Raw genomic sequence first — 19448 nt, forward strand, 5'->3', positions numbered from 1 at the left:
CCCGGGATCCAGGGACAACTCCCGCGGGAGAACGCAACATGGCGCGCCTCAAGCTGGTGCAACGACGCGCCGGCCTCTGCCGCTGCAGGCTTGCCCCGCCCTCTGTGCTTCTCCCTCCCCCACCGGCCTGAGTGAGCCAGAGCCCCTGAATCAGCGGCTCCTTTAACCCCGTCCTGTCTGAGCGAAGAACAGATGCCCTCCGGCGACCTACACGCACAGGCGGGGCCAAATGCAAAGCTGAGCCCCTAGGAGCTGTGAAAACAAAGAAGAGAAAGGGAAATCGCTCCCAGCAGCCTCAGAAGCAGCGGATTAAAGCTCCACAATCAATTTGATGTATCCTGCATCTGTGGAATACATGAATAGACAACGAATCAACCCAAATTAAGGAGCTGGACTTTGAGAGCAAGATTTATGATTTTTTCCCCTTTTCCTCTTTTTGTGAGTGGGTATGTGTATGCTTCTGTGAGATTTTGTCTGTATAGCTTTGCTTCCACCATTTGTCCTAGGGTTCTATCCATCCGTTTTTTTTTTTCTTCTCTTGATTATTTTTTTATTTTAATAACTTTATTATATTTTATCTTACTTTATTTTACTTTATCTTTTTTGCTTCCTGCCCTCCTTCCTTCCTTCCTCCCTCCCTCCTTTCTTTCTTTCTTTCTACTTCTACTAATTCTTTCTTTCTACTTTTTCTCCCTTTTATTCTGAGCCGTGTGGATGAAAGGCTCTTGGTGCTGCAGCCAGGAGTCAGTGCTGTGCCTCTGAGATGGGAGAGCCACCTTCAGGACACTGGTCCACAAGAGACCTCCCAGCTCCACATAATATCAAATGGCGAAAATCTCCCAGAGATCTCCATCTCAACACCAGCACCCAGCCTCACTCAACGACCACCAAACTACAGTGCTGGACATCCTATGCCAAACAATTAGCAAGACAGGAACACAACCCCACCCATTAGCAGAGAGGCTGCCGAAAATCATAAGTCCACAGACACCCCAAAACACACCAACAGACGTGGACCTGCCCATCAGAGAGACAAGATCCAGCCTCATCCACCAGAACACAGGCACTAGTCCCCTCCACCAGGAAGCCTACACAACCCACTGAACCAACCTTAGCCACTGGAGACAAACACCAAAAACAACAGGAACTACGAACCTGCAGCCTGCAAAAAGGAGACCCCAAACACAGTAAGATAAGCAAAATGAGAAGACAGGAAAACACACAGCAGATGAAGAAGCAAGATAAAAACCCACTAGACCTAACAAATGAAGAGGAAATAGGCAGTCTACCTGAAAAAGAATTCAGAATGATAGTAAAGATGATCCAAAATCTTGGAAATAGAATAGACAAAATGCAAGAAACATTTAACAAGGACCTAGAAGAACTAAAGATGAAACAAACAACGATGAACAACACAATAAATGAAATGAAAAATACTCTAGATGGGATCAATAGCAGAATAACTGAGGCAGAAGAACGGATAAGTGACCTGGAAGATAAAATAGTGGAAATAACTACTGCAAAGCAGAACAAAGAAAAAAGAATGAAAAGAACTGAGGACAGTCTCAGAGACCTCTGGGACAACATTAAGCGCACCAACTTTCAAATTATAGGAGTTCCAGAAGAAGAAGAGAAAAAGAAAGGGACTGAGAAAATATTTGAAGATATTATAGTTGAAAACTTCCCTAATATGGGAAAGGAAATAGTTAATCAAGTTCAGTAAGCACAGAGAGTCCCATACAGGATAAATCTAAGGAGAAATATGCCAAGACACAAATTAAACAAACTGTCAAAAATTAAATACAAAGAAAACATATTAAAAGCAGCAAGGGAAAAACAACAAATAACACAAAAGGGAATCCCCATAAGGTTAACAGCTGATCTTTCAGCAGAAACTCTGCAAGCCAGAAGGGAGTGGCAGGACATATTTAAAGTGATGAAGGAGAAAAACCTGCAACCAAGATTACTCTACCCAGCAAGGATCTCATTCAGATTTGATGGAGAAATTAAAATCTTTACAGACAAGCAAAAGCTGAGAGAGTTCGGCACCACCAAACCAGCTCTACAACAACTGCTAAAGGAACTTCTCTGGGCAAGAAACACAAGAGAAGGAAAAGACCTACAATAACGAACCCAAAACAATTAAGAAAATGGGAATAGGAACATACATATCAATAATTACCTTAAATGTAAATGGACTAGATGCTCCCACCAAAAGACACAGATTGGCTGAATGGATACAAAAACAAGACCCATATATTTGCTGTCTACAAGAGACCCACTTCAGACCTAGAGACACATACAGACTGAAAGTAAGCGGATGGAAAAAAATATTTCATGCAAATGGAAACCAAAAGAAAGCTGGAGTAGCAATTCTCATATCAGACAAAATAGACTTTAAAATAAAGACTATTAGAAGAGACAAAGAAGGACACTACATAATGATCAAGGGATCGATCCAAGAAGAAGATATAACAATTGTAAATATTTATGCACGCAACATAGGAGCACCTCAATACATAAGGCAAATACTAACAGCCATAAAAGCGGAACAGTAACACATTCATAGTAGGGGACTTTAACACCCCACTTTCACCAATGGACAGATCATCCAAAATGAAAATAAATAAGGAAACACAAGCTTTAAATGATACATTAAACAAGATGGACTTAATTGATATTTATAGGATATTCCATCCAAAAACAACAGAATACACATTTTTCTCTAGTGCTCATGGAACATTCTCCAAGATAGATCATATCTTGGGTCACAAGTCAAGCCTTGTAAATTTAAGAAAATTGAAATCATATCAAGTATCTTTTTCGACAACGCTATGAGACTAGATATCAATTACAGGAAAAGATCTGTAAAAAATACAAACACATGGAGGCTAAACAATACACTACTTAATAACGAAGTGATCACTGAAGAAATCAAAGAGGAAATAAAAAAATACATAGAAACAAATGACAATGGAGACACGATGACCCAAAATCTATAGGATGCAGCAAAAGCAGTTCTAAGAGGGAAGTTTATAGCAATACAATCCTACCTTAAGAAACAGGAAACATCTCGAATAAACAACCTAACCTTGCACCTAAAGCAATTAGAGAAAGAAGAACAAAAAAACCCCCAAAGTTAGCAGAAGGAAAGAAATCATAAAAATCAGATCAGAAATAAATGAAAAAGAAATGAAGGAAACAATAGCAAAGATCAGTAAAACTAAAAGCTGGTTCTTTGAGAAGATAAACAAAATTGATAAACCATTAGCCAGACTCATCAAGAAAAAGAGAAGACTCAAATCAATAGAATTAGAAATGAAAAAGGAGAAGTAACAACTGACACTGCAGAAATACAAAAGATCCTGAGCGATTACTATAAGCAGCTCTATGCCAATAAAATGGACAACCTGGAAGAAATGGACAAATTCTTAGAAATGCACAACCTGCCAAGACTGAATCAGGAAGAAATAGAAAATATGAACAGAACAATCACAAGCACTGAAATTGAAACGGTGATTAAAAATCTTCCAACAAACAAAAGCCCAGGACCAGATGGCTTCACAGGCGAATTCTATCAAACATTTAGAGAAGAACTGACACCTATCCTTCTCAAACTCTTCCAAAATATAGCAGAGGGAGGAACACTCCCAAACTCATTTTACGAGGCCACCATCACCCTGATACCAAAACCAGACAAGGATGTCACAAAGAAAGAAAACTACAGGCCAATATCACTGATAAACATAGATGCAAAAATCCTCAACAAAATACTAGCAAACAGAATCCAACAGCACATTAAACGGATCATACACCATGATCAAATGGGGTTTATTCCAGAAATGCAAGGATTCTTCAATATACACAAATCAATCAACGTGATACACCACATTAACAAATTGAAGGAGAAAAACCGTATGATCATCTCAATAGATGCAGAGAAAGCTTTTGACAAAATTCAACACCCATTTACGATAAAAACCCTACAGAAAGTAGGCATAGAAGGAACTTTTCTCAACATTATAAAGGCCAGTATGACAAACCCACAGCCAACATCGTCCTCAATGGTGAAAAACTTAATGCATTTCCACTAAGATCAGGAACAAGACAAGGTTGCCCACTCTCACCACTCATATTCAACAAAGTTTTGGAAGTTTTAGCCACAGCAATTAGAGAAGAAAAGGAAATAAAAGGAATCCAAATCGGAAAAGAAGAAGTAAAGCTGTCACTGTTTGCAGAGGACATGATACTCTACATAGAGAATCCTAAAGATGCTAGCAGAAAACTTCTAGAGCTAATCAATGAATTTGGTAAAGTAGCAGGATACAAAATTAATGCACAGAAATCTCTGGCATTCCTATACACTAATGATGAAAAATCTGAAAATGAAATCAAGAAAACACTCCCATTTACCACTGCAACAAAAAGAATAAAATATCTCGGAATAAACCTACCTAAGGAGACAAAAGACCTGTATGCAGAAAATTATAAAACACTGATGAAAGACATTAAAGATGATACAAATAGATGGAGAGATATACCATGTTCTTGGATTGGAAGAATCAACATTGTGAAAATGACTCTACTACCCAAAGCAATCTACAGATTCAGTGCAATCCCTATCAAACTACCACTGGCATTTTTCACAGAACTAGAACAAAAAATTTCACAATTTGTATGGAAACACAAAAGACCCTGAATAGCCAAAGCAATCTTGAGAACGAAAAACGGAGCTGGAGGAATCAGGCTCCCTGACTTCAGACTATACTACAAAGCTACAGTAATCAAGACAGTATGGTACTGGCACAAAACAGAAAGATAGATTAATGGAACAGGATAGAAATCCCAGAGATAAACCCACACACATATGGTCACCTTATCTTTGATAAAGGAGGCAGGAATTTACAGTGGAGAAAGGAAAGCCTCTTCAATAAGTGGTGTTGGGAAAACTGGACAGGTACATGTAAAAGTATGAGATTAGGTCACTCCCTAACACCATACACAAAAATAAGCTCAAAATGTATTAAAGACCTAAATGTAAGGCCAGAAACTATCAAACTCTTAGAGGAAAACATAGGCAGGACACTCTATGAGATAAATCACAGCAAGATCCTTTTTGACCCACCTCCTAGAGAAATGGAAATAAAAACAAAAATAAACAAATGGGACCTAATGAAACTTCAAAGCTTTTGCACAGCAAAGGAAACCATAAACAAGACCAAAAGACAACCCTCAGAATGGGAGAAAATATTTGCATATGAAGCCACTGACAAAGGATTAATCTCCAAGATTTATAAGCAGCTCATGCAGCTTAATAACAAAAAAACAAACAACCCAATCCAAAATTGGGCAGAAGACCTAAATAGACATTTCTCCAAAGAAGATATACAGACTGCCAACAAACACATGAAAGAATGCTCAACATCACTAATCATTAGAGAAATGCAAATCAAAACTACAATGAGATATCATCTCACACCAGTTAGAATGGCCATCATCAAAATATCTAGAAACAATAAATACTGGAGAGGGTGTGAAGAAAAGGGAACACTCTTGCACTGTTGGTGGGAATGTAAATTGATACAGCCACTTTGAAGAACAGTATGGAGGTTCATTAAAAAACTACAAATAGAACTACCATATGACCCAGCAATCCCACTACTGGGCATATACCCTGAGAAAACCATAATTCAAAAAGAGTCATGTACCAAAATGTTCATTGCAGCTCTATTTACAATAGCCCGGAGATGGAAACAACATAAGTGTCCATCATCGGATGAATGGATAAAGAAGATGTGGCACATATATACAATGGAATATTACTCAGCCATAAAAAGAAACAAAATTGAGCTATTTGTAATGAGGTGGATAGACCCAGAGTCTGTCATACAGAGTGAAGTAAGTCAGAAAGAGAGAGACAAATACCGTATGCTAACACATATATATGGAATTAAAAAAAAAAAACTGTCATGAAGAACCTAGGGGTAAGACAGGAATAAAGACACACACCTACTAGAGAAAGGACTTGAGGATATGGGGAGGGGCAAGGGTAAGCTGTGACAAAGCGAGAGAGAGGCATGGACATATATACACTACCAAACCTAAGGTAGATAGCTAGTGGGAGGCAGCCGCCTAGCACAGGGAGATCAGCTCGGTGCTTTGTGACCGCCTGGAGGGGTGGGATAGGGAGGGTGGGAGGGAGGGAGACGCAGGAGGGAAGAGATATGGGAACATATGTATATATATAACTGATTCATTTTGTTGTAAAGCAGAAACTAACACACCATTGTAAAGCAATTATACTGCAATAAAGATGTTAAAAAATAAAAACTATACTCATCAATAAGAATTTTAAAAAAGCTAGCAGGCACTTTCATTTTATGTGATATTTATAAATTTTATGAGATATTTATCAAATTTATCAATTTAGGTGTTTGCTTGGGATACAAACAAAACATGCAGCAATTAGGAAATGGGCAAAATTAGTCTCTCCACCTCATGGTGTGAATTTCCTACTACTTGGTTCACAGTAAGTCACCCTGCTTAGCTTGAACACCGTAGGCAGATTTCTCTCACTGTGGACTTTTACTGAAGAATTTACGAAAGCTCACAGTATTTGGGTGGAGAGGTTGTTGAGGTGTGGGTGAAAACTTGCACTCCAATCAGATTTTTACCACTTAACCAGCTGCATGCCCTTGGGAAAGTTATTTAACATACCTGAGTATGTCAACTCCCATAATATGGGGATAATAACACACCTTGTGGTGATGTGAGGGTTAACAAGATAATGCATGTGAATTACCCAACTCTTAAAGAGAGTAAAACAAAGAAGCTATTGTCTACGGCTCTGGCTTAAATAAACCGAAGCACGGAAAAGCACATGTCCTTGTTCAGGCAGGCATTATCAACTGTACTACAATTCTCCAGAACACGAGATTTCTCTTGTCCTTCCTGGAAGTTGCAGACTTGAGAGCCACAAGACTTGTCAATTCATGATTCTGTACAGTCAGGCATGAAGAACAACCACCAAGTGAATTTCCTGGTACATATGTAGTATGTAAACTCAACATAATGAATTTTTTTATGTAACTATCTTGACCTAGGAAAAAAAGATCCTATTTTTAGCATATGCCAAGAATTCACTTTCATTACTCAAGATACTTTCCCTTTCAATTTGTGGCATCTGGTCCCAGGCAGGAAATCTTCCTAGTTTTACAGTTCTAGCCTCCCTGGTTACATAACAGCCTCCCTTAATAAAGACAGGCTTTGACTGTTAACATCCTCCTTTCTTTCCCACATCAGGAACAATATTTTTTTTCTTTTTAAAAAATGTTTGCATTACCATCGATTAGCAAAGTAGTATTACTGTATTTCTCATTTCAGAATTTACTTTTCCTTTCCAACTAAACTGAAAAAGTCGTATTACTTCCAGTTATAGGGGGAAAAAGTTAAGTGACTTGATTGAGAATTAGAGAATTCAAAGTTATTGGTAAACAGTGGTCTGCAGTTTGACTTAAAACTTATCTGTAAGTCTTTTTATATGTTTTTAAAAATACACTCAATCTGTAGAGGTTACCGAACTTTACAGTACATTTTAAGGAATCTCAAGGGAAAAGAAACATGATTATAAAGGCCCTCTCTCAAAGAAATTCAGCAAGGAAATTTCAAAACTCAGTTTTTCATCTTGCTTTAATGACTTCATTTACGACTTTTGTGAAGAATGTGAACACATTAGAAATAGCAGCCATTTATTTTAAGTATCAGTTTTTATTAAAAAGTGCATTTTGATTATTTTATGATCTAGGTAAGCTGTTAATAAGGTATCAGTATACTCTCTGGAATAATAACTTTACAAAGATTTAAAACAAACAAAATTTTAAAAGCCTTTTTATTTCCTTCACCATTATTGTTTTACAATACAAATATTACCCTGTGAATACACAAAAAAAAACCCTACGGAAGATAATTCTGCTGCACATAAAATACAGAATGGATATATATACTTCTTCATTCTTAAAAAACTATTTTGTTCTCCACATTGGCAAGTATAGAATAGAATACTTCCCCAAACATACTCATGTTAGGAGTAAAACTTAAGAGTTACATGCAGTTCCTGCACAAATATATTTTAAAGAAATAGATCTCTTCTTTGTTGTTTACCAACAAAATTGCCATGAGAGTATGGATAACTGATTTATAGCTTTCAATTTTTAGTTAAGTGATCATTTTCAAAACTCTCTTTTTAAAAACAAAGTATTCATGGCTGTTTTCATTGTATAGTTAAAATCAAACTACCAAATAGATGATAAAATAATTGAAGTGGTACCTGTCATTGCCACCTGCTCACAATATGGGAACAGGCTCTGACTTTCTAATTAACTCTCCCATTCTTTAATTCATAGCAATTTAAAAACCATAAGCAGTCTTCTGATTTAATTTAGCTATAATGCAAAATTTAGTAGTAATACATACATTTATATTTTCATGGAATACTTTATTTTAAATAAAAACATTGAAGATTGCCTACTGACCATACAATCAAGACAAGAAAGGCACTAGAAACATAGACAAATTTCTCTCCCAAGAAACATTTTTAAATTTTAACTCTCTTTTCTCTGACATGTAAAAATCTTTAAATTTGGTTTTCATAACATCATTTTGAAAAATAAAGTTAGGAAATACTTAGAAAATCACTTTATAACAGAATCTTTTTTTTTTTGTACTTTTTGACACACTGTCTCTGCTGATTTTTACAAAATCCAAAGTTACCAAACCTTTCTGTGTCTGTCATTTTTATTTGAATATCGGTGCAACAGGTAGAAAGATTTCAGAATCGAACCCCATTCAGGTACTTAGAAACCTTCATAGAGACATTTGCTAGAAAATGGCTTACAGCCCAATCTTTGGGGCAAGAGATATGAAAAGTATGTTTTCCCAAGAAAATAATACGCTTTATTTCCAGGTGTGACTGGAAAGACCAGAACTTATGATATAAAAGCTTACATTTATGCTGTTGCATCATATACAAAGGAACACGGTGGTTGCAAGGTTATGTAAATCCCAAGCCTATGAACAGGAAATGTGTACAGTGCACGACAGGTTAAATTTTCTTTATTGTTGTCCAACGCGGGTCCTTTGGAGAGAAAAAAAAGATCACAGTGCTGACCAGGTAACTCAATCGGTTAAGTCACGGTAACTGTTGAAAGATAACAGGATAAGGGAGGTGTTCATTTTATGGCATCTTTTCTCATGGAGTTCTTAGCACTTCGGACAGCTCCTCTTTCCCCACCGTGTACAGCTGTTATGTGTCACTCACCAACCGGCTGTATTTAACTTGCCTACCGAGGTGGATTACTGGCCAGGGGAAGGGCCAATGGTAAGATCGAGGTACAATTCCTTGGACATTCCTTTCAAAGTACTGAAATGGCCTGTACCACCACACTCTGGCCAGGAGGTTCATCTGGGAAGCTTCTTTTAGCACCTAAGAGAACACAGAAAGAGAAAACCAAGTCAGGAAGAACAACTGATGGTTCCAGCCCCAAAAGGAACACACACATGTTTCTCATAACCTTTCACTTTAGGTTCAAATAGTTTCCATATTAAAATTCACAAAGGCCCCCAGACCCGCCCCATGACCACCTACATAGCCACAGTTTCACACTCCCACCACCGTTCTACACTCTGCACTCAGCTGTAAACCGGGCCACACCTAGCAGAAAAACAAGTAACTCCAATTCCGGGAGTACACGGGGAACATGCGGCTTACTCACTCTCTTGTCTATAAAGAAATACCTCAATTAGTGTTTTAGCTACTCTTCTACGATGAAAACAGAGAGAGTTAATTAAATGTTAAGTATTAAGCTGGTGAGGGGCCAAAGACAGAAAAGAAGGTAGGACTGCAAATCAAGCAAGAGGTAGGTACAGCTTAAAAAATATTTTCCAGGGACAATGAGAGCGTGACTCTTGTTCTAGAAGGATGCCGTCTCCTATGTCATTATATTAACGCATTTCTGGCTCATCTTTGATCCAGAAGTGGATCAGCATCACAAGAGACAACACAACCTTAGCTGACTACCTCTTAAGACAAGAGAAACCGAAGACATCTGTGGGTTCTTCGCGCTTTCCCCCCCGCCACGCCAGCGACGGCAGGCCAAGAGCAATAGGGGTTAAAATCAAATGGGGAGAGAAACTCACTTGCTGATTGGCCATAGTGTGGTACCACCAGAAGAGTCTTGTGGTGATGTAATATGCCACCACCACATCCACAGTGTAGTGGTCATGCGCCAAGAGAATACAGAAGATTCCAACCACGCTGAGAAGCCAGCAGATCCAGTGGTACCACCACAGTCGTCGAGGGGAATCTGAAAAGGAGAAACTTGCAATAGTCCCGTTATTCAAGTGCCACTAAGGGCACCCGACCATGCCTCAACTACTACTTCTGAATCCAATTACCTTGGATCTTCCCTTCTGAAAACAGATCTTTTGGGGTAGCAAACCTAAGGGCTTTCGCTTCTCTGTAACGGAGGTTAGAAGGGAAGCAGCTTATTTCATAAAGTGATTTTCTTAGCCATAGTAATTTATATTTGGTTATTACTTGATTCATGTAATTATAAGTGTAGCTTAAAAGGACAAATAAGGACAGGTTAATGCATCATGCTCCATTAAAATACAAAACAACACCGCCCACTGACAATTAAATTTACCAGGAAATAATTTGGGATTAATGCTCTATACAAAAATCAGTACCTTTTGATCCTTTGAGTAGGCAATTATAATTGATACAACTGCCCTATTTGCTTTCCAAGCTCTGCAACCATACACTAATTTGAAAGTCTTTGAGATTTCCATTTCTCAAATACAAATAAGAGAGGATCCAAATGCCTGGGAATTCAAGCCCAAGTACGTTCCCAAGGGCAGGGCAGTGTCTGGGAAGTCACCTGATGGGAGATTCAAAATCTCTATTCGTGCAGGCCTTCCTACCTTGTATTCTCAGTGAGTGGGCTTCAGAGGGTCTGAAATTTTAGGCAATAATGTTGTCTGAGTGTGATCTACCCTTCTCACCCTGGGGAAGACAGTTTAGGCTTTTACAGAATTTTCAAGGGGTCCAAGTATCCATCATTCATTCAACCACTATTTATTGAGCATCTACGATGTGCCCAGGACAGGAACTGCTCTAGTCACTGGAATCAATGAACAAAATAGGCAAAGAGCCTGCCTTTGTGGGGAGATCCCTTCCTAGTACTGAAGAGAAACAATAAATAATAATTATAATAAAGTAAATTATACATTATGTTAGAAGGTGTTAAAGCCTATGGAAAAGTAAAAAATTGAACCAAATAAGTAGGATCAGCAGTAGAGAGGGTGAAGGGAGGTTTGTCAGTTTATATGGAGTGGTCATGGTTGGGGGTAGGGTCTTAAGAGTATGTACAGGGCTCCATGTTCCATTTCCAGGAAAATCTGTACTTGGTACTCTAACAATACAACAACAAAGACCGGCTACCGTTCATTCTCCCTGCACCACTACTAGTGTCCCTATATGCCATCTATTTTAATTTTCACAACCTCTCCCTCATTCATGAAGGAGCTATCAGTATCTCATTCTAAAGATGAGGAAACTGTGACTTACAGAGGTTAGAGGTTTTCCCCAAGGTCACAGAGCTAGTAAGTGATAGCAACAGGATTCAAAATCAGTTTGTGACCCAAGTCTTCCAATATGGCATCTCCAAGGATAAGGCTTAACCCCATTAAAGTATTGCAGGTACCAACCAGCAGGCGGTTAGGAATCCCACCCCCCAGGGCCGCCGACATCAGGCCTGTTCTGTTCCCATTTTCCATGCCCAGTTGCATCTCTCATGGAAGGCTGCTTTCGACTTACACTCTTTGATAAATAGGTAGGTGAGTGTGAGCATGACCGTGTGGCCGCTGTACAGGTAGTCCCCACACATGTCGTGGGAGCCCGTGATGGACAGGCCGCCACCAGCAATGAGCTTCATTATTCTCCTCAGTTGGGCTTCCCAGTCTCCGAAGAGCTGGTGGGAAAAGAAAATCAGACTATTAGCCCACATAAAAGTCTGCTACGATTATAACTTATATTCAAGATTAAGCTTTGTAATATTGTGATTTATAATGAGAAATATATATTTGGCCTTCATCCCTGTTCCTGGCACAGAGCTTCTACAACCTTTGGAATTTCCTGAGAAGAGACAGAGGTGTCTTTGGTTATTCATAAAAGCCCCTTTCAACCACACCTAGGTTCATGTTCATGAGTTCAAGGTGACTTCTGGAAAGCCCCTAAGGATGGGGGTGGTTGCCAGGAGATCCAACCAGGTGACTAGAGGGTTGGAACCTCTTTCCCACTTCCCGCCACTTCCAAGGAGGGGAGAAGGGCTGGGGGTTGAGTGAATTACCAATGGCCAATGATTTAATCAATCATGCCTCTATAATGAAGCCTCCACAGAAATCCAAAAGGACAGGGGTTTGGAGAGCTTCCAGGTTGGTGGACGTGAGGAGATGTGGGGAGAGTGATGCACGCCCCTTCCCACATACCTTGCCCTACACATCTCTTCCATGTGGCTGGTCCTACGTTATATCCTTTTATAATAAACTGCTAATCTAGTAAGTAAAATGTTTTCCTGAGTTCTGTGAGCTCCAGCAAATTAACTGAACCCAAGGAGGGGGGTCATAGGAACTTCCAATTTAAAGTTGGTCGGTAAGAAGTATAGGTGACAGTCTGAACCTGTGATCAGAGTCTGAAGTGGTTGGGGGCTGACAGTCAGTGTGAGATTGAGCCCTTACCCTGTGGGATCCGATGCTATTTCCAGGTAGACACAGTGCCAGAATGGAGTTAAAGAGGGTTAGAGATTTGCTTGTGTGTGTGTGTGCGTGTGTGGGGAAACCCATATATCTAGTCACAGAAGTATTCAGTGGGGTTTTCAGAATACAGGAGATGCACAGGAGTGTTTTTCCTTTATGAGTTTATATTAAGACACGTAAAATCACTGCCCCCCCCCACCCCCGCCATGAAGTGTGCCCACTCAACATTCACTGCTGTTCAGACAGCCCTTGGAAGAGTGTGGTCCTAGAGACGAAGCATGCAGCTTCAGAGCTCCCCTTACATGTTGGCACTTTTTAGAGCACATGTCAGCAGATATTTAGTTACTAAAGTTTTTTTTCACTACACTGTTAAAGACTGACTGATTGATTTACTACCATAACTGCCATCTGGGGGAAAATCTCTGGGAAAAATTTAAAGATCTATTTCACACGCTTGGCCTAGAGGACAAATGTTCTACTAACTTATTAGCTAAAGCAGCTGGAGGTTAGAAAGTCAAATATATGAATTTTTTTTTTGGTATGTGATTTTGGGGGACCAAATTGAAGCAAGGGACTGAGTAGGATGTACCTTCAATCTTCTGAAATTATGTGGGTAGAACTGCATGTTTTTCCTTTTAATAAGAGTGAAAAAGTTTATAAATAAATCTACCTGTCTCTGATACAAGTCTGGGCTGGATACTAGAGTGGTAAATGGCATGAACAAGTCATTCACCGAAACTTTTGTTTGCTCTGGCAAATAAAATGTGTGACTGTCTATATTTTATGTTTGTCAGCATTCTTTTAAATTTTGGTTAGCCAATTTAATCACCATGACCCCTTTTCAACATTTAACTGATAATATTCTGGGCTCTGGGAAACATGTTTCATTATAATTTCCCTTTAAAAAAACTGATCAAGATTTCTAGTTAAGGACGTCAGGTTGAACATACCACATAGCAGATATGGATTTCCAAATTGAAAGGGATCACTGAAAGTCCAGCTCAACAGAAGCAAACAGATCTACATAGCAAGACTCAGTATTATGGAACTTCAGAAACTTGGGGCTAACAAGGGACCTTCAAGCATCCAGAGATCAAAAACAAGCTTCACACAAAAGATCAAGAATCAGGCTTCTTCAAAAGCAATACTGGAAAAGAAAAGGCTTCAGAAAAATGCCTCCAAATTCTGAGGGAAAATGATTTCCAATTTAGAATTCTATACACAGCCATATTATTAACTGAGCCTAATCTTAAAAAATAGACCAAGGATAAACTAAAGTCATTTCATATATACAAGATTTCACAATATTTACCACCTATGTATTCTTTTTGCGGGAAATTACAGAAGATGTACTCTACAAGGCAAAGGAGAAAACAGAAAAAAGAAGAAACGGGATTTGCTAGGATGCCAGTGAAGGGAATACTGAGAGCTGTGCTGTAGGCCTAAGAGAGGGAGCCCCCTACATGGGTGAGTCAGAGCTCTGGAGATGAGGCTAACAGAACACCTAATTCCGCGGCGGCACTGAGTCACAACATGGGAATGAGTAAGTACACAGAAAACTAACAGAGCAAAAAAGCAAGGCAATTACGGACTCTACAGGAAATGAAATATTGTGTTGAAAAGTAATTATAGGAAACTATATGACTTGGCTATGAATAGCATCTACAAAACTGTAAGAATGTAAGCTCTGAATACTGAGTTACTTAAATCAAGGACAGAAAATGACACTGGGAAGATGGGATAAGAAGCCTAAACTAGTGTACTGGGATGGTGGGGGAGGAGAAGAAGGGAAGGAAAAGGCACAGAACACATACAAGCTGCGGGGGAGGATTGTGTGGGGAATACAAGGGCTCTAAATCCTGGCCTTCCCCAGCAGGAAGTCAGCAACAGCCTGTATTGGAAATTATAAAGAAACAATATTGCCATGGCACTTAGAGACCTGAGGATAAACACATACACACAAAAAAATTCTGTAAAAAGAGTTAAAGAAATGAAGGTAAACACCACGAGACTCAGTTGAAAGAGCTAAAGAGAGTAGGAAAGCAGGCTGAGTGTGATTAGGGTAAGGGTTGCGTACCATGGTTTTCATAATAAGTCCTGTAGGATCATTTTGTTTCTTAAATTGCACGCATGTATAAACATGATAAAAATTTTTTGAAAGTTTTAAATTGAAAGTTTGGTCTGGTTCTGTCATAACAACGGGTAATAAATGGAAGAAAATTATGGCAAAAAAGCTTAGGTAGTTCTTCAATTTACATTATTTCAAATTGTCCTTTCGAAACTCCCTCTGTGTTTTGAAAACTATACATCATATTCTTGAGCACCATTCCCCCCCAATTTGCCCTCTCATTTTGGTAGGAAAATATTTGTGGAGAAACTGTAGGGGTAGGAAAAGAGGGAGAGATTATGAGGTAAACATGGCATTGAGGAAAAACAGCCCAAAATTAATGCTCCATTTCTTACAAGTGCCCTCAACACATCTATGCTTTCTTTTAAAAATATCTTTCCATGATTGTCAAACCTCTGCAAGGGGAAAGGCTCTTTAAAAGCTCAGTGGGGAACAGGACAAGAAGATGGATGGTTACAGGTACATAAAATTTGTAAATTACACTCTAAGAAGGTAAACAAACTCTAAGGCAAATGACAACACAACTGGAGCAGAAACAACATCTTTACCGTGTACACAGTACACATAAATCAAGTAAATAAGACCATTTAGGAAACAAAATTTATCAAAGGACAAAGGATGTGACCAGCTGGAGGCACTGGCTCTGTCAAGCAAATAGAAATAAAAATGAACGTTAACAGGAGCTCATTCTTTCCCATATCAAATTAGCAAAGCGAAAAAAAGATAGCCAATGGTGGGGCAGGGACAACGTCACTGATCCTCTCAAACAGGCTCCTTAAAGAGGAGGGAAGGAACGTGGTAAATGCAGCAGCCAGCAGTGCAGGAAGAGGCAGTGGCCTCTGAAACAGACAGGCTGGGTTAAAAGCATGGCTCTCCTACCAATTAGCTGTGTGACCCTGGGCAGCCGAACCACTCTAAGCCTCAATTTCCTCATCACCAACCTGGGGAGTAATATATTTATTACAACTGGCAAAATCCTCTGCAAAAATAATCATCAATATTGACCACAATCCAAACAGCCATGACCTGTGTGTGACTCAGTGCTTAGTTGTTTCTAGACACCCACCTCCAAGAAGTGAGCCCGCACATGAAGAAAACCTTTACGCACAATATTATTTATAAAAGCAACAAACTAGAAACAACCCAAATGGGAATTGTTAAATAACTGTTCCCTTGCCATTCAGAACATGGGCCAGGGGAGCAATGGCAACACCAGGGGTTGCCTGTCATTACAGGCATACCTCGGAGATATTTCAGGTTCGCTTCCAGACCACAGCAATAAAGCGAATATTCCAATTAAGCGAGTTTCACGAATTTTTTGGTTTCCCAGTGCATAAAAAGTTATGGATATTGTAGTCTATTAAGCGTACAATAGCATTATGTCTAAAAAACCAATGTACGTGCCTTAATTAAAAAAATACTTTATTGCTAAAAATGCTAACCATCATCTGAGCCTTCAGCAAGTGGCAGTAGTAACATCAAAGATCACTGGTCACAGATCACATAACAAATACAAAGTTTGAAAAACTGCAAGAATTACCAAAATGTGACGCACACATGAAGTGAGCAAATGATGCTGGAAAAATGGTGGTGACAGACTTGTTCCACCCAGAAACGCCACAAACTTTCAGTTTCTAAAAACTGCGATAACTGTAAAGTGTAATAAAGCAATGCTCAATAAAATAACGTGTGCCTGTACCCCCTCAGGACCTACTGAGCCAGAATCTGAGGTGATTCAAATGCACACTATAGTGATTCAAATGCACTGAACTAGGCCATAATTGTTTAATACATTATTTAAAAATAAGCATACAATGACTTTGTAGTAAGTTATATCATAAATACTTTCTTCTACCAAGAGAAAAAAATGAAACAAAATGTTTGGTATAATTATAACTGTTTAAAAAAACATGCACAGGAAAAATCTAGGATGTACACACTGCATGTTAGCATGGTTTGCATGGAAACCGGTAGGAGTTCCCTGCTTGTTGGGCTAGAAAGGAGGGGATTCCTGTGGAGTTCTGCAGTTCTGAGATTTAGGTTACCTCTGAGTACAGGCAGAAGACATGGGAAGAAAACAGAAGAATAGGAGGAAAAGGAGGAAAAGGGAGGAGGGGGAGGGGGGAGGGAGGAAGAGGAAGAAGCAGAAACAGGAAGCTCCCAGCTCCATCTTCCTTCCTTCTCATTTTAGTTTCCTTCTGCACTCTGCCTGCTACCATTTTCCAGAGTCCTCAAAGGGCTGCTCCAGACACTGTGGCCTGTGTGTTGGGTTGCATTCAGTGGGAAAGAGGATGGAGTGTGTACCTGGAGCTCTAACCTCCCCATCAGTAGACTTCTGAGTGCTCATCTTTGGAAGCAGAGATATTTGGGGGACATTCACACAAACACTTTCTCAGTGGGCACTACAAAGCTGTGACAAGGTCTTGCATCTGCATCATTATGTGAATTATGATCTCCTAGGGTCAGAGAAAGATCACTTTTCAGTAAAAACAGAGCAATTTTCTTCAAGTTCTAATGAATGGCCAAGAAATTAACTGGCTAAATCACTTAAGCAATATGAGACACAGAAAGAAATGGAGAGCAGAAGACAGACGGAGAGGCTTCTGAAAGAGACACACCACTCCAGAAGGGTTCAAACCAGTGAGCCTTTGGTTTAAAAACCAGGTTCCCCCAGTATGGTTTTTTTTTTTTTTTTTTTGCGGTACACGGGCCTCTCACTGTTGTGGCCTCTCCCGTTGCGGAGCACAGGCTCCGGACGCGCAGGCTCAGCGGCCATGGCTCACGGGCCCAGCCGCTCCACAGCATGTGGGATCTTCCCGGACAGGGGCATGAACCCGTGTCCCCTGCATCGGCAGGCGGACTCTCAACCACTGCGCCACCAGGGAAGAGCCCCCCCCACAGTATGTTTTCAATGCTGAATACACAGTGCTCTGATGATAGGCTGTTCACCACCATTCAGTTTGCAGATGGCCTCATGCACTTGCCTTTTCTCTTAAGTGCATCTGAAAAGTGGGGACATTCACTGTGCTTCATCTCCTTCTGGCAGGAGAGGGAGAACCTAGAACCCAAACTCATCAAATAATGCTGCACGAATCAATGGCTTTGGTATAACTTGGAGGAAGGGCTGAAAGTGAGTGCTAAAGAGCAGAAATGCTATTTAATAGAATCCTTGAGTCTTACCAATGCTTCATCTTACAGCAGCCCTGAAAAATCAGCGAGGCAGGTCTTAACTCTGTCCTGGGTGCCCCGGCTGTTCAGTTTGGGAGCTGGAATGGGTCCCAAGTCCTCTGACTCCGCGTATGTATTATCTGCAAACTGCACGCTACCTGTACACTGCCAGCGCCTCCCCAAGCCTGCATAAACCAAGAACCGGATACACATGAAGCAACCTTGCTCTGAGCAGCCTAGGTTCCTTACAAAGGTAATGTCATGCCATCATGCCCCATACCAACCACCAGGAACAGTCAGATGTCTCTCAGTGGACCTGTCCTCATTCATGCATTCAATGAATCTAGCTACTACCACCAGGGCAAATAACTTCTTGTCTTGTTCCAGAAGAAAAGCCTTCCTCCAAAACAGAAAATGCACTACCATCCATGGCATGTAAAGAAAGCTGTTCTTCAACACCCAGACCACAGGTCAGATCCGCTAAGGGAATCCAGCATCAGGGAACAGCAGGATCAGTGGAATCCCCATCAATCCATGTCCTGCGCAGCCTGCAACTGGGAAACACACGCTACGTGCTGCAGTCCCCGCCTCAACTTCAACTCCCAAACAAAAGCAGCAAAACTATGCCACTTCCTGAATTTCAACAGGCACACGGCCCTCCTAACCAGTGATGGACACTTAAGAACTAATTTGAGCCATGAAATGTCCTTGAGCATGACCTTGAAGACTGAGGGGAAGATGGTGTGTTGCTAAGTTTGATGAATGTTTTAGATTTCACAGCAGCAGTGAGAGGTTCAAAACTGCCCCTTATAATTTCTCCGACCTTCTGTGATACATATATACCATGAAGATGTGGCACATATCTACAATGGAATATTACTCAGCCATAAAAAGGAACGAAATTGGGTCATTTGTAGAGATATGGATGGACCTAGAGTCTGTCATACAAAGCGAAGTAAGTCAGAAGGAGAAAAACAAATATCGTATATTAATGCATATGTGTGGAATCTAGAAAAATAGTACAGATGAACCTATTTCCAGGGCAGGAATAGAGACTCAGATGTAGAGGATGGACGTGTGGACACAGTGGGGCAAGGGGAGGGTGGGTGGGAGGAATTGGGAGATCAGGTTTGACATAAATACACTACCATGTGTAAAACAGCTAGCTAGTGGGAACCTGCTGTATAGCACTGGGAGCTCAGTTCAGTGCTCTGTGATGACCTAGATGGGTGGGATTGGAGGTGGGGAGGGAGGTCCAAGAGGGAGGGGATACATGTATACATATAGCTGATTCACTTCGTTGTACAGCAGAAACCAACACAACACTGTAAAGCAATTA

At 40.1% G+C, this 19448-nt stretch overlaps 1 protein-coding gene across 17 annotated transcripts in view; it reads right to left on the bottom strand.

Annotated features, from left to right (window-relative positions):
• Positions 1-7871: 7871 nt before the first annotated feature.
• Positions 7872-19448, bottom strand: part of SGMS1 (sphingomyelin synthase 1) — a 291522-nt gene continuing 279945 nt past the window's right edge. For all 17 annotated transcript variants that reach the window (XM_060125542.1, XM_060125536.1, XM_060125537.1 and 14 more), the window contains 3 exons: positions 11876-12029; positions 10195-10361; positions 7872-9481 (listed from right to left, as the gene is read on the bottom strand). In XM_060125542.1, coding sequence (XP_059981525.1) covers positions 9302-9481; positions 10195-10361; positions 11876-12029 — 501 coding nt within the window. In that variant the 3' untranslated portion in view covers positions 7872-9301. The remainder of the gene's footprint in view (positions 9482-10194; positions 10362-11875; positions 12030-19448) is intronic.

This window comes from Lagenorhynchus albirostris, chromosome 16, assembly GCF_949774975.1.
Source record: "Lagenorhynchus albirostris chromosome 16, mLagAlb1.1, whole genome shotgun sequence".
Taxonomy (NCBI): domain Eukaryota; kingdom Metazoa; phylum Chordata; class Mammalia; order Artiodactyla; family Delphinidae; genus Lagenorhynchus; species Lagenorhynchus albirostris.